The sequence below is a fragment of the Martes martes genome, assembly GCF_963455335.1.
Source record: "Martes martes genome assembly, chromosome: 12".
NCBI lineage: Eukaryota > Metazoa > Chordata > Mammalia > Carnivora > Mustelidae > Martes > Martes martes.
Genome location: NC_137900.1, coordinates 41,820,290 through 41,831,855, shown reverse-complemented (window position 1 = coordinate 41,831,855; position 11,566 = coordinate 41,820,290). Strand labels below are relative to the sequence as shown.

Genomic DNA, 11,566 nt, shown 5'->3' with positions numbered 1-11,566 from the left:
AATAAATTGAGCTTTGTCTTCAGTATAGAACTGCACTACCCAATACCGTAGCTGCTTGTAGCTACTTGCTACCTCTAAAATTCAAGTTTTAATTAATTAAAATTAAATAAAATGAATGCCTGGGGTTCCTGGACGATGTGGTCAGTTAAGTGTGCGACTCTTGGTTTCAGCTCAGGTCATGATCTCTTGGGTCGTGAGATCAAGTTCTGAGTCAGGCTCCATGCTCAGCACAGAGTCTGCTTAAGATTCTCTCTCTTGTCCCTCTGTCCCACCCCCTACCCATCCCAACCCCGCTTGAGCTCTCTCTCTCTCTCTCTAAAATAAATAAAGGAAATTTTTAAAAATTAAATAAAATGACAAATTCAGTTCCTTGGTTGGACTGGATACATTTCAGGTGCTCTATAACCACATGTCACTAGTAGCTACCATATTGGATGAGGCAGAACATTTCTGTCATTGCAGAAATTTCTAGTGAATAGTGTTTGTATAATAATAAGACTCCATCTAAATTTTCATCTATTTCATCTGAAAATTATTCTGTTAGGGAGATTTTTAATTGAAAGTATAAGACAGACGGGGCGCCTGGGTGGCTCAGTAATTTAAGCAGCCAACCCTTGATCTCAGTCCAGGTCTTGATCTCGAGGTCATGAGTTCAAGGCCCGCATTGGGCTCTACCCTGGGTGTGGCGCCTACTTAAAAAAAATAAATAAAGTATAAGACAGAAATGTGGCATTAGTTCACTGCTTTTTTGTGGTTTTTCTGTATTTTTTGAGTAATATATATTTGCATATGTTTCATTTTTGCTTAGTGGCATTTTCTTTTCTTTTCTTTTTTTTTCTACTTCTCAAAAAATTTATAAAAGACCTAATATTTTCCTATATACAGTGGGTAGAAATCAAATTGAAAAGCTGTTATCAACTGTTGATTTAAGGAATGTTTGTGAATTTCAGTTACTTATATCACATTGAATAATGTTAAGATGCATCAAAAGACAGTTAAAATAACAACCACATGTTTCATGTTCTGTGATTGGTAATTCACATTACTGCTGTTTTTAAATTACTCTCTTTCCCTCATTTAGGATTTCCCTGATGAAATTAAAATATTAGTAGCCTGATTAATGGATCTCTTTATTCAGCATGGGCGATTGTGCAGTGGAGACCATATTCTAAAGATTGGTGACACGGATCTAGCAGGAATGAGCAGTGAGCAAGTAGCACAAGTGCTCAGGCAGTGTGGAAACAGGGTTAAATTGATGATTGCAAGAGGTGCCATTGAAGAACCAGCAGCACCCACTTCTTTGGGCATCACCCTTTCCTCATCCCCATCTTCTACACCGGAAATGCGGGTAAGTAGATAGAAACAGTTACTCAGAACCTCATAGACAGTAACAGTTAGATAATAGTGATGTTTAGAAACTAGACTTAATGATATTCATGTATTAGTGCTAAAGAATGAAAATTCAAGTGTAGATTCAGCACTAATAACATCTTATTAATTAGAAGTCTTGTGTAGCAAATGAAAAATAGGTTTCTTTAAAAAATTCTAGGTTACTCTTTCACATTTTTCTCTAAGCACATTTTTGAGGATAATCTTTTGAAAGATGATAAAATTTTAAAGAATTATTTGCTACTAATAATTCAATGTTTAATTTTATCTTTCTTTTATTTAGAAGGCTCTCTGTTAGGTGGGCTGTGAGTTCCAATCATTCTCCTTTAGTCACTTCCCTTTTAGTATCTGTTTTGGGGGTAGGAATAGGGGTGGGAGTATCAACAGAATAATTTTATCCAAAAATCTCTTAAATATTTAAGAACAGAATTACATCCAATTTCTAGATAAGCCCTATAGCAAATGGAAGTCCTGTATCCATTTCTCATAGATCTAAAAACATCTATCATTTTTTTTCTGTTAAAGTTTTTCTAATTAGTTGCTACAGATTCTTTTTTAATAGCTTAACCTCCTCCACAAGCCCTTTAAAACTTTATTAGAACACTTGAAATTTCCATGATTCTGTTGTTTTTAGGATTGAGTTAGTTGCTATTTTTTGCAGAGGAAAAGAAGTAAAGAAAGAAAGCTTGTGTATGAAAGTATTTAAATCACATTCTTTTGTGGTAAACAAAACATTTTATTCAGCAATATATAAATGGATGCAATACCGAAAACCACTTGATGTAATTGAAAGCTTAGAAAAATATCTATTCTGTGCATATCATCATTTCTGAAGCTTGTGCCCCTTTTAAAACCATTCGATAGTCAAATTGCCACCCTCTAAAATAGCACTCGCATAAGTCTTATTAAAAATAGAAAACACATTTGTTTCAATTGAAGCAGATTTCATCCTGTCATTTTCTTGTAATTATCTAAACTTTAAACTTTTGCTAAGTTTGCACAGATAATTATGTGCAATGAAAAAATAAATCAAACTTTACTATAAAATTATATCTCACTTAGATGGACTATCAGTGAGATACAGTCAGAGTTTGCTTAAAGAAAATTAAAAAAAAAAAAATTACCAGCAAGCCCCAACCTATATGTCCATTCGAGCCTTCGTTCTGTTGTGATCTTTGTAAGGTTCTCTGGGGAATCTGCTGGTACCACACAAGCACATAATGCCAGAAGCTTGCTGATGACTTACTGCACTAGTCCGCTACACTGAATTCAGAGAACCTTGCCCTTCAGTCCAGTGTATAATTAATAACAGTTTTCCATGTTAGAGAAACCTATTGTCAGCTGTCTTTTAGGAATGAAGATCAATGCAGAAAGGCATACTTTCCATATAAAGAGCTTTTCAAGTTAAAGTCTGAATTTACAAAACAAATACAGTAACAATTTTAAATAGCTCTATGTTACATTTCACAGGTTTTCAAAATCACCATCAGTATATTAATAAAATATCTGGAAGATAGGTTAATTCCACTCGTGGTGTTAGCATCAGCTATCCACTTAAGATAGCAGTAGCAGCAAGTTAGTGGACACTGTGGCTCCTGTATTCTACTAGGCATTTTACACCCTGCAGAGTATTTTAAGAGCAGGGGTTTTGCAACCCACTTACCTGTATGTGAATTCTGCCTCTAATAGATTGCTTACTGTTTGTCCTTGAAAAGGTTTATGTTCCTCACTTTTCCTGGAGAAAAACTTATAGGAATTTTACCTCTCTTATAGGCTTGTTTTAAGGAGTAAATTAAGACATGTCAAGTGTCTGTTACATAGAAACTGCTCAATTAATGTTAGCTGGACTTGTTATTCTTATTCCTGGTAGACAGTTGAGCAAAGCAATGATTAGAAAAATTCAGATTTGAACATGTTGACCTGAATTCAAAGCATAAGTTCTTTCAGTTGTAGAAATGAAGATAACCATGCTGAAAATAGAACTTGTTAATAAGAGACTATTTGATTTTTTAAATTTTGTTTACACAAATAATAATGCATTTCTTTGATAAGGGGGTGTTCATCCTTACTGCTGACATTACTTTTGAGTAACAGTGTAATGCTCAGTTCATGTTGTCATGATTGGAGGAGGAGTCCTTTTCTATCAGAGTTCTTTGCCACCTTATGATATATTATTCCTAAATATAGGTTGTTGCCTTTTGAATTTATCTTGTTTGTTTACAGGTTTATTGTTCTGCATATTTATTGATTGGTTTTATTTTAGGTTGATGCTTCTACTCAGAAAAGTGAAGAAAGTGAGACATTTGATGTAGAACTCACTAAAAATGTCCAAGGATTAGGAATTACCATTGCTGGTTACATTGGAGATAAAAAATTAGGTAGTTTAAAATTTTTTTTTTAATTTGGGAATTGCCTCTAATATCTTTGTCTTGTAAAATAGTGAATTACTATTCTATATTTTCAGATTGTTGGATAAATTGATCAAAAACTTCCTTAGGAATAATTCACTGTAGAAAACTCTGATACTGTGCTTGACAGACAAAATCATTGTCTTATTCTCGAGACTAAGTTTCTGTTGGTTTTGTTCCTGTGGTTTGTTGATTTATATTTATTCAAAATTAGGACTTTATATTTGGAGAATAAAGGATGGATAGTTTTTGAGTGTTCTTTGCAAATAGTAAAAAAAAAAAAATTCAAAAACCCTATTTCTAATCTTAGAACCTTCAGGAATCTTTGTAAAGAGCATTACAAAGAGCAGTGCTGTTGAACATGATGGAAGAATCCAAATTGGAGACCAAATTATAGCAGTAAGTAACACATTTAATAAGAGCTTTGTTAATTTTCATGGTTGATAAATGCATTCTCCTAGTTTGCTCAGTTTTGAGAACTACAGTTAGCTCCATACTAATTTAAGCTTTTTGGTGATTTGAAGCTGTCATTACAATTACCCGTTTTGTTGTTTTGTGGAAAAGCATTGGATGGAAGCTTCACTGATCTCAATTCTAAATAATAGAATAATTTCTGATATATCTGATTTCTGGTTGTAATGAGTTTGTTACATTATTATACTTTAGTCGCAGACAATCTAAAGACCAGATATCATAATGTTTGGTGTACTTGAGTCTGAATTTTGGGATGTGTGCATTTTTTTAATATCAACGGAATGACACTGTGTTGTTGTTGCCTCCATGTCCAGGGCTTCTTTTAGCTCTAAGAGTATACAGGAATAAAAGAAATAGATCTTAACTCCCTCTTAATCAGGTCAAGCCCATCATTGTTTTTGTAGTAACCTCAGTATGTTTTGAGCATATTGCTATTCAAGGCAATGTACAGAAGAATACAACTTCAGTTCAGTGTTCTTGCAAACTGGGCTACCCTAGCTACTCCTTAAAACACATATCCGAGAGACCCTACACCAGTGGCTTCCTGGTCAGGTAAGTTTAGCAAAAACTGATAAGGTCTCTTAGGGATTCATAATGCACATTGAAAAATCGAAGACTCGGGGAAGTTCTGCAGTAGAGAAAAGTCAGCTATTTTACTTTGGGTTTTCCTAAACTTTTGTAATCATGGACTCTTTTTTCCTCAAACATCTATTAATATTCTTTGGAAGACATTTTGGAGAATACTATTTATCTTAATATGTATTTGTTTATGTTTAATTACAACTTTGTTGTTTCCTTGGGATTTTATTATGGTAAGAATGTAGAATGTTAACATAAGATTCCTTGTTCATAGTGGCTTTATTCATAATAGCTGAGATGAGGAAGTAACCCAAATGTCCACTGATGGATGAAGGAATAAACAAACTGTGATATATATATATATATATACACACACACACACACACACACACACACACACACACACATATACATGTATGTGTGTGTGTGTGTGTGTGTGTGTGTGTGTGTGTATAAAAAATGGAATATTATTTAGTCTCATAAAGAAGGAAATTCTGTCACATCCTGCAACATGGTTGAACCTTAAGGACATTATTCGAGGTGAAATAAGTGAGTCACAAAAAGGCAAGTACTGTATGTTTCCACTCACATGAGGTACCTAGAGTAGTCAAACTTATAGAAATAAAAAGAATGGTTGTTGCAAGAGTGTGAGTGGAGAGGGACATGGGGAGTTGTTTAGTGGGTACAGAGTTTCAGTTTTGCAAGGTAGAAACATTCTGGAGATCTATGCACAACACTGAGTAAACTTAGCACTACTGAACTTTTACAGGTAAAAATGGTTAAGACGCTTAATTTTTTGTTATGTGTTTTTTACTGCAATTGAAAAAAAAGGGGTGCCCACTTCTACATTATAACTTCCTGAGTCTTCTTGGGCTTAGTTCTGTAAAACTAAGTACACTTGTTCACCCCTTGAAACCTATCGTGAAGATCAAGTTGTGCTTGCCACTCAAGTTGGCTATAACCTGGGAATGCGTTTTAACCACTGTCTCTTCATTTGTCATACGATGAAAATTAACTACTTTTTTTTTTTAAATTTTGGAGAAAAAGAGTGGAGAGAAAGTGTGCATAGATATAGACTCTAAATCCGTATCTATTACTGAATTAAAAATTGAAAACATAGCTAGGGTACTTTTTTCCCTGAGATATGTATTTTATTTTATTTTACTTTGTTTCATTTTACTTTAGTTTTTTGAAGATTTTATTTATTTATTTGACAGAGAGAGAGATCACAAGTATGCAGAGAGGCAGGCAGAGAGAGGGGGGGAAGCAGGCTCCCTTTTGAGCAGAGAGCCCAATGTAGGCCTTGATCCCAGGACCTTGGGATCATGACCTGAGCCAAAGGCAGAGACTTAACCCACTGAGCCACCCAGGCACCCAAGATACATATTTTAATCCATTAGAAAACTTTTTTAAAAAAATCAGCTTTATTGAGATATAATTCACATAACCTACAATTTACTCATTCAAAGGGTATAGTTCAGTAGCCTAATTTAGTATATTCACAATTGTGCATCCATTATCACTGTCAATTTTAGAAACTTTTCGTTTCCTTAAAAGGAAACCCCATACCCAGTAGCATTCTGTCCCTAATTCTACCAACTGCCCAGCACTAGAAAACTACCAATCTTTTTTCTGTCTCTATAAATTTGCCTACTCTGTATATTTCATGTAAGTGAAATTATGCACTATGTGGTCCTTTGTGACTGGTTTATTCTGCCTGGCATGTTTTCAAGTTTCATCCATGTTGTAGCATGTATCCATTCCTCCTTTCTTTTTATAACTGAGTTATATTTCATTGTATGGATATACCACATTTTATTTACCCATTCATTAATTGACGGACATTTGGGTGGTTTCCGTTTTTTGTCTGTTACGGATAACGCTGCCGTGAACACTTACGGACCGGTTTTTGTGTGGATGTATGTCTCCATTTATCTTGGGTTTACACTTGGGCATAGAATTGCTGGATCCTGTGATAACTGCTTAGTAGCTTCATTCCCTGCAAAATGGGGAAAAGGAAACTTTCCCTTGTATAATTTTTAGGAAGACCAAATGAGTAATTCATTAAAATACTTGGTATAACACTTCGCATGTAAGTACAGTTTAATTAATGAGGCAGATCCTTACTGAAGGCCCGAAATAATTGCACATTTAAAAGCACAATATCTTTCCTCCAACTTGTCATTATTTTCACTAAGTGGAACCTCACATAGGGTTTTGCTTAGGTAACATCGGTAATAAAGGGAATTACTGACTCGAAAGGAGAGGTCTCCTTCTTCTGAAGTGTTTTCTTGTTTTCAGTAAAGTTGCTTATCTTCACTGTTATCAGTGTTCCAAGTTTTAACTTTTAGCAATATTCGCTTACTTCAGAGTTAGGAGCATCTCAGACTCTGAGGAAACATCATGCAATGCTTTTGGCCATGCATTAATTTTTGTGAAATATCACCATCTTGTGGACTTTTGAGATACTGGTGGTAAAGTTCCTCACACTGGTTGCATTTTCACAACTGCAGTCTTTGTTTTTCCTGGCTTTGTTTTGGTAGCAGCTGTTTGGAGCTGGACTCCGTTTTTATTTTGTAGTTGTACAGGCAGTGAGAAGATTGAGAAACTATTTCTTGCTATTTTGAGGAGATATTGTTTTATTTTTTAATTTTTTTTTTAAATTTTTTATAAACATATAAGGTATTTTTAGCCCCAGGGGTACAGGTCTGTGAATCGCCAGGTTTACTCACTTCACAGCACTCACCATAGCACATAACCTCCCCAATGTCTATAACCCTACCACCCTCTCCCGACCGAGATACTGTTTTATAACATTAAGCTTACTTTGGTATAAGATTCCTGTTTTACAAATTGTGCTCTGTTGACCCCTAGGGTTTCACTGTAGACATTACAGGGGAGGGAATAGAGTGAATGATTCCATGTTATTCCGATTTGTTTATTAGTATTCCATATAAGAATTATTTGATCAGGGGCATCTGGATGGCTCAGTGGGTTAAAACCTCTGCCTTCAGCTCAGGTCATGGTCTCAGGGTCCTGGGATCAAGCCCCACATCGGGCTCTCCACTCAGCAGGGGGCCTGCTTCCCCCTTTCTCTCTGCCTGCCTCTCTTGCCTACTTGTGATCTCTGTCTGTCAAATAAATAAATAAAATCTTAAAAAAAAAAGAATTATTTGATCAAGGGATTCTATTATATTTTAAAAAGTGGACCAAACTGCTCATCAGATGGAATCATATATTCACTCTTCTTAGACTGATGTATAGAAATCCTTGCTAAAAGCAGTATGGAATTATGATTGATTAAAAAAAAATATTGTGGAGCTGGGTGGCTCAGTTGGTTAAATGTCTGACTTTTGATTTCACTCAGGTCGTGATCTCAGGGTCTTGAGATCCAGCCCTGCACCTCACCCCCCTCACTCAGTGCAGAGTCTGCTTGAGAGTCTCTCTTTCTCTCCCTTCGCCCCTCTTCCTGCTCACTTGGTGTGCACACTCTCTCTCACAATCTCTTTAAAATAAATACGTAATAAATTTTAAAAAATTATTAAGCAGGTAAGGAAGGAAAGGTGTCAAATGCTGCCTTTGATATTCTGACTTTGTTAATGAGCTCAAGTTCTCTCTTAATATGTATCTCTGTAAGGGGCGCTGGGAAAGGGTTGGGCTGGCTAGATTGAGTGTACTCGGGAGCTGGGGTTTTCTAGTTGTTTCAACTAGTAATTCTCTATTATTGTTCCTGCTAATTGTGGTGTCTGCCCTGTGCATTATGAGGTTATTGGAGCTTTCCTTGAGAGAGCTCACAGGCAGTCTCCTGCCCTTGCATCTAGTTCCAGAGCATTCTTGTCTGTGGTATGATTGTGTCTGAAGCCATGTCTTAACTCTGCCTGTGATCGTAACAGACCAGACCTGTCTGGGACCCCGATTTGGGCTTTCTTGACCTTATCTCATACGTATGTTAAATGTAGTGATATTTGAACAGAAACTCCTCTCAAGAAAGATTGAGATTTTCATGTTTATTAATCACTTCTTCAGTCTGTTAATAATGCCAGCTTCAGGGTTTCTTCCCAGTGTAAAGTACTGGGCACTGTAATTTTGGGAAAATAGGTACCGCTATTCCCATATTACAGATGAAGATACTGAGAAATCTGAATTGAAATCTACTTTTAAGTGTCCATGGTTATTCCATTATACCAGTTTCTTCTGTGCTGGTACCATCTCTGACATTTGGGTAGAGAATATGTTTTTAAATTCAGGCCACCAAATTTTGAAAATAAAGGAAGACTGCAGTTTTTTAAAAATGTATCTGAGCTTTATTGCTATTAAGTTGACAAAATCATATGCATTTGCGTTTTTAAAATTAAACTGAATCTGTAAAGAGTCAAACAATAAAAGTCTATTGTAGGTAAAAATTGTAATAAGTTCTGTGAATCTTAAGGATATCTATGGATCCTTAAAGTTGAGATTTTTGGAGTTTTTTCTTATTTTCTTTACTGATAGTAAATAACACATTCATTTGTTTTAATTTTGGTCTTTGAGGTTTAAATTTAAAGTAAGATGCTATAATCTGAGTTTATTTGTTCCAAGAGGTAACTTGCTTTACAAATAAATCCTTGACATGCGGACTGAAGGCTCTGTATTCCCATTTGGGATGAATATCTATTGCACAAATGGTAGTATGTTTTGGCGACATCAGAGCCTGTCCTCTTGGAGCATACAGTCATAGAACTCATAATGACAGAGAATATAAATTAAAATTATGGTAAAGGAGAAGGAGACATGGTAAAGGGGGCTTTAACTATAGTCAGAGACCTTAGGGTAGTTCAGTTGTGGAATGTATTGCACTGAGATGTAAAGCAAGTGTAGGTGTTTTCTAGGTGGCCGGATGAGAAAGAACATGGGCTGAAGGAAGTTCAGAGAGTCGAGACCGGGAGGGCAGAGTCTGCAGAGGCCTCCAGGCTGAGGGGAACATTGCAGGGCAGGAGTGGATATGAGCCCTCAGGGGCGGGAGGGCCCAGGGGATAGGCAGCACCATGCCTGATGAGATTGGTGGTGGATCTGGGGACGGTAGACACAGGTCTTTCTAAGCTATGTTCACAATATGGAAAGTTGGCCTAAGGAGTGTTCTGTGGAGGCAGTCCTGGGACGATATGATCATATCTGTAGTTTGGAAAGATCACAAGTGCATCTTCAAATGTTTTATCCTCTGTGCACTAGGAAAAGGGAAAGTCACATGTGTTTTCTGAAGAGGCAAAGAAATGAGAAGGAAGGTAGTTTTGCCATCCTTTTTTTAAAGCCAGAGTAAGTATGATATGGAACACATCAGCACTCTCAGAGACCACTTTTCTCATTGTCTTCTACATGTTTATACACTGCATAGTACTGGCTTCCAAACTTGACTGTGTGTCAGGGTCACCTGAGGAACATAAAAGAATATTCTGACCCCGGAACTGTTGGTTCATGCTGTCTGGAAATGAGACACCATCATCTGTAAAATAAAACAAAACTTACTTGGGTAATTCTGGTGCATCTAAGTTATTACTGGTCCCCAAACCGGGTGTTAGTTCATTCTCCAATTAGGGGGTACTCAGTCCTGTTGATTTCCCACTAACAAGCAGTAAACATGCATTTGGTGAATTGATAATACAAATACTCATTTATTTTTAAACATGTCTTTTCTGATCACAGGTAGATGGCACAAACCTTCAGGGTTTTACCAATCAACAAGCAGTAGAGGTGTTGCGACACACAGGACCAACTGTGCACCTGACACTAATGAGGAGAGGAGCGAAGCAGGAGGCTGAGCTTGCGTCAAGGGAGGATGTCACAAAGGATGCAGTTTTGTCTCCTGTGAATGCCAGCGGAAGCAAAGGTAATGCCTGGTTAAACTGGTTTTCAGTTAGACCCTTACATCATTTAGATTTTTTTTCTAATTCTGAAAATACCTCAAGAATGGTATTTAGTCCTCACTATTCATTATTGGCCAAATAAAAAGGAGATTTGGTGACGTTGGGACTAACCAGAACTAGCTATGTGTCCCTTCAGTGCAGAAAGAGCTTCCGAATAAAGCAGGTCTCTTTCTTTGCTGTTGATTGAGGCACATTTCAGAGTCAGAAATGTGCATTTACCTTTCGATCCCTCCCTTACTTTTGGGTGTCATTGCCATGTTTTCTCTTCAGGGGAGCCTGTTCTGCCCAGGCTAGGTCTGCAAGCCTCGTGTTCCTAAATGTCCAGCCTTCCTTGGAGAAATCTACTTTAATAAGACATTTAGAAATGCCATTCATAAGCTGTTGGTACATGAATATCTCTGAAAATTAGTGAAACCCCCCGGTAGCTGACTGATGTAAGTTTGTTGGTAGAAGTCAGGGTTTTGGTTTGAAAACGCTGCTTCATTTCTCAAACTATTGACCATTCTGGTATTTATGCCATATACTGTTTATTACAGCAGTAGGAGACAGGAAGGCAAATCCACGACAAATTTATAGCTTTTTTTTAGAGAGAGTGGGAGACAGAGTGAGTGGGGGAGGGGTAGAGGGAGACGGAGAGAGAGTTTCAAGCCATACTCAGCATGGAGCCCGATGTGGGGCTCAGTCTCACGACCCTGAGATTGTGACCTGAGCTGAATTTAAGAGTCGGATACTTAACTTACTGAGCCACTCAGGGGCCCTGAGAAATTTATTCTTTTTCATGTTAACAGAGCTTCCCTTTTAAGTACAAGTGGTTAT

General features: G+C 36.8%; 1 protein-coding gene across 1 annotated transcript in view; it reads left to right on the top strand.

Annotated features, from left to right (window-relative positions):
* Positions 1 to 11,566, top strand: part of MPDZ (multiple PDZ domain crumbs cell polarity complex component) — a 156,602-nt gene that overhangs the window by 55,338 nt on the left and 89,698 nt on the right. Inside the window, exons 8-11 of the mRNA XM_080819599.1 lie at positions 1,139 to 1,348; positions 3,653 to 3,767; positions 4,108 to 4,196; positions 10,530 to 10,713. Coding sequence (XP_080675725.1) covers positions 1,139 to 1,348; positions 3,653 to 3,767; positions 4,108 to 4,196; positions 10,530 to 10,713 — 598 coding nt within the window. The remainder of the gene's footprint in view (positions 1 to 1,138; positions 1,349 to 3,652; positions 3,768 to 4,107; positions 4,197 to 10,529; positions 10,714 to 11,566) is intronic.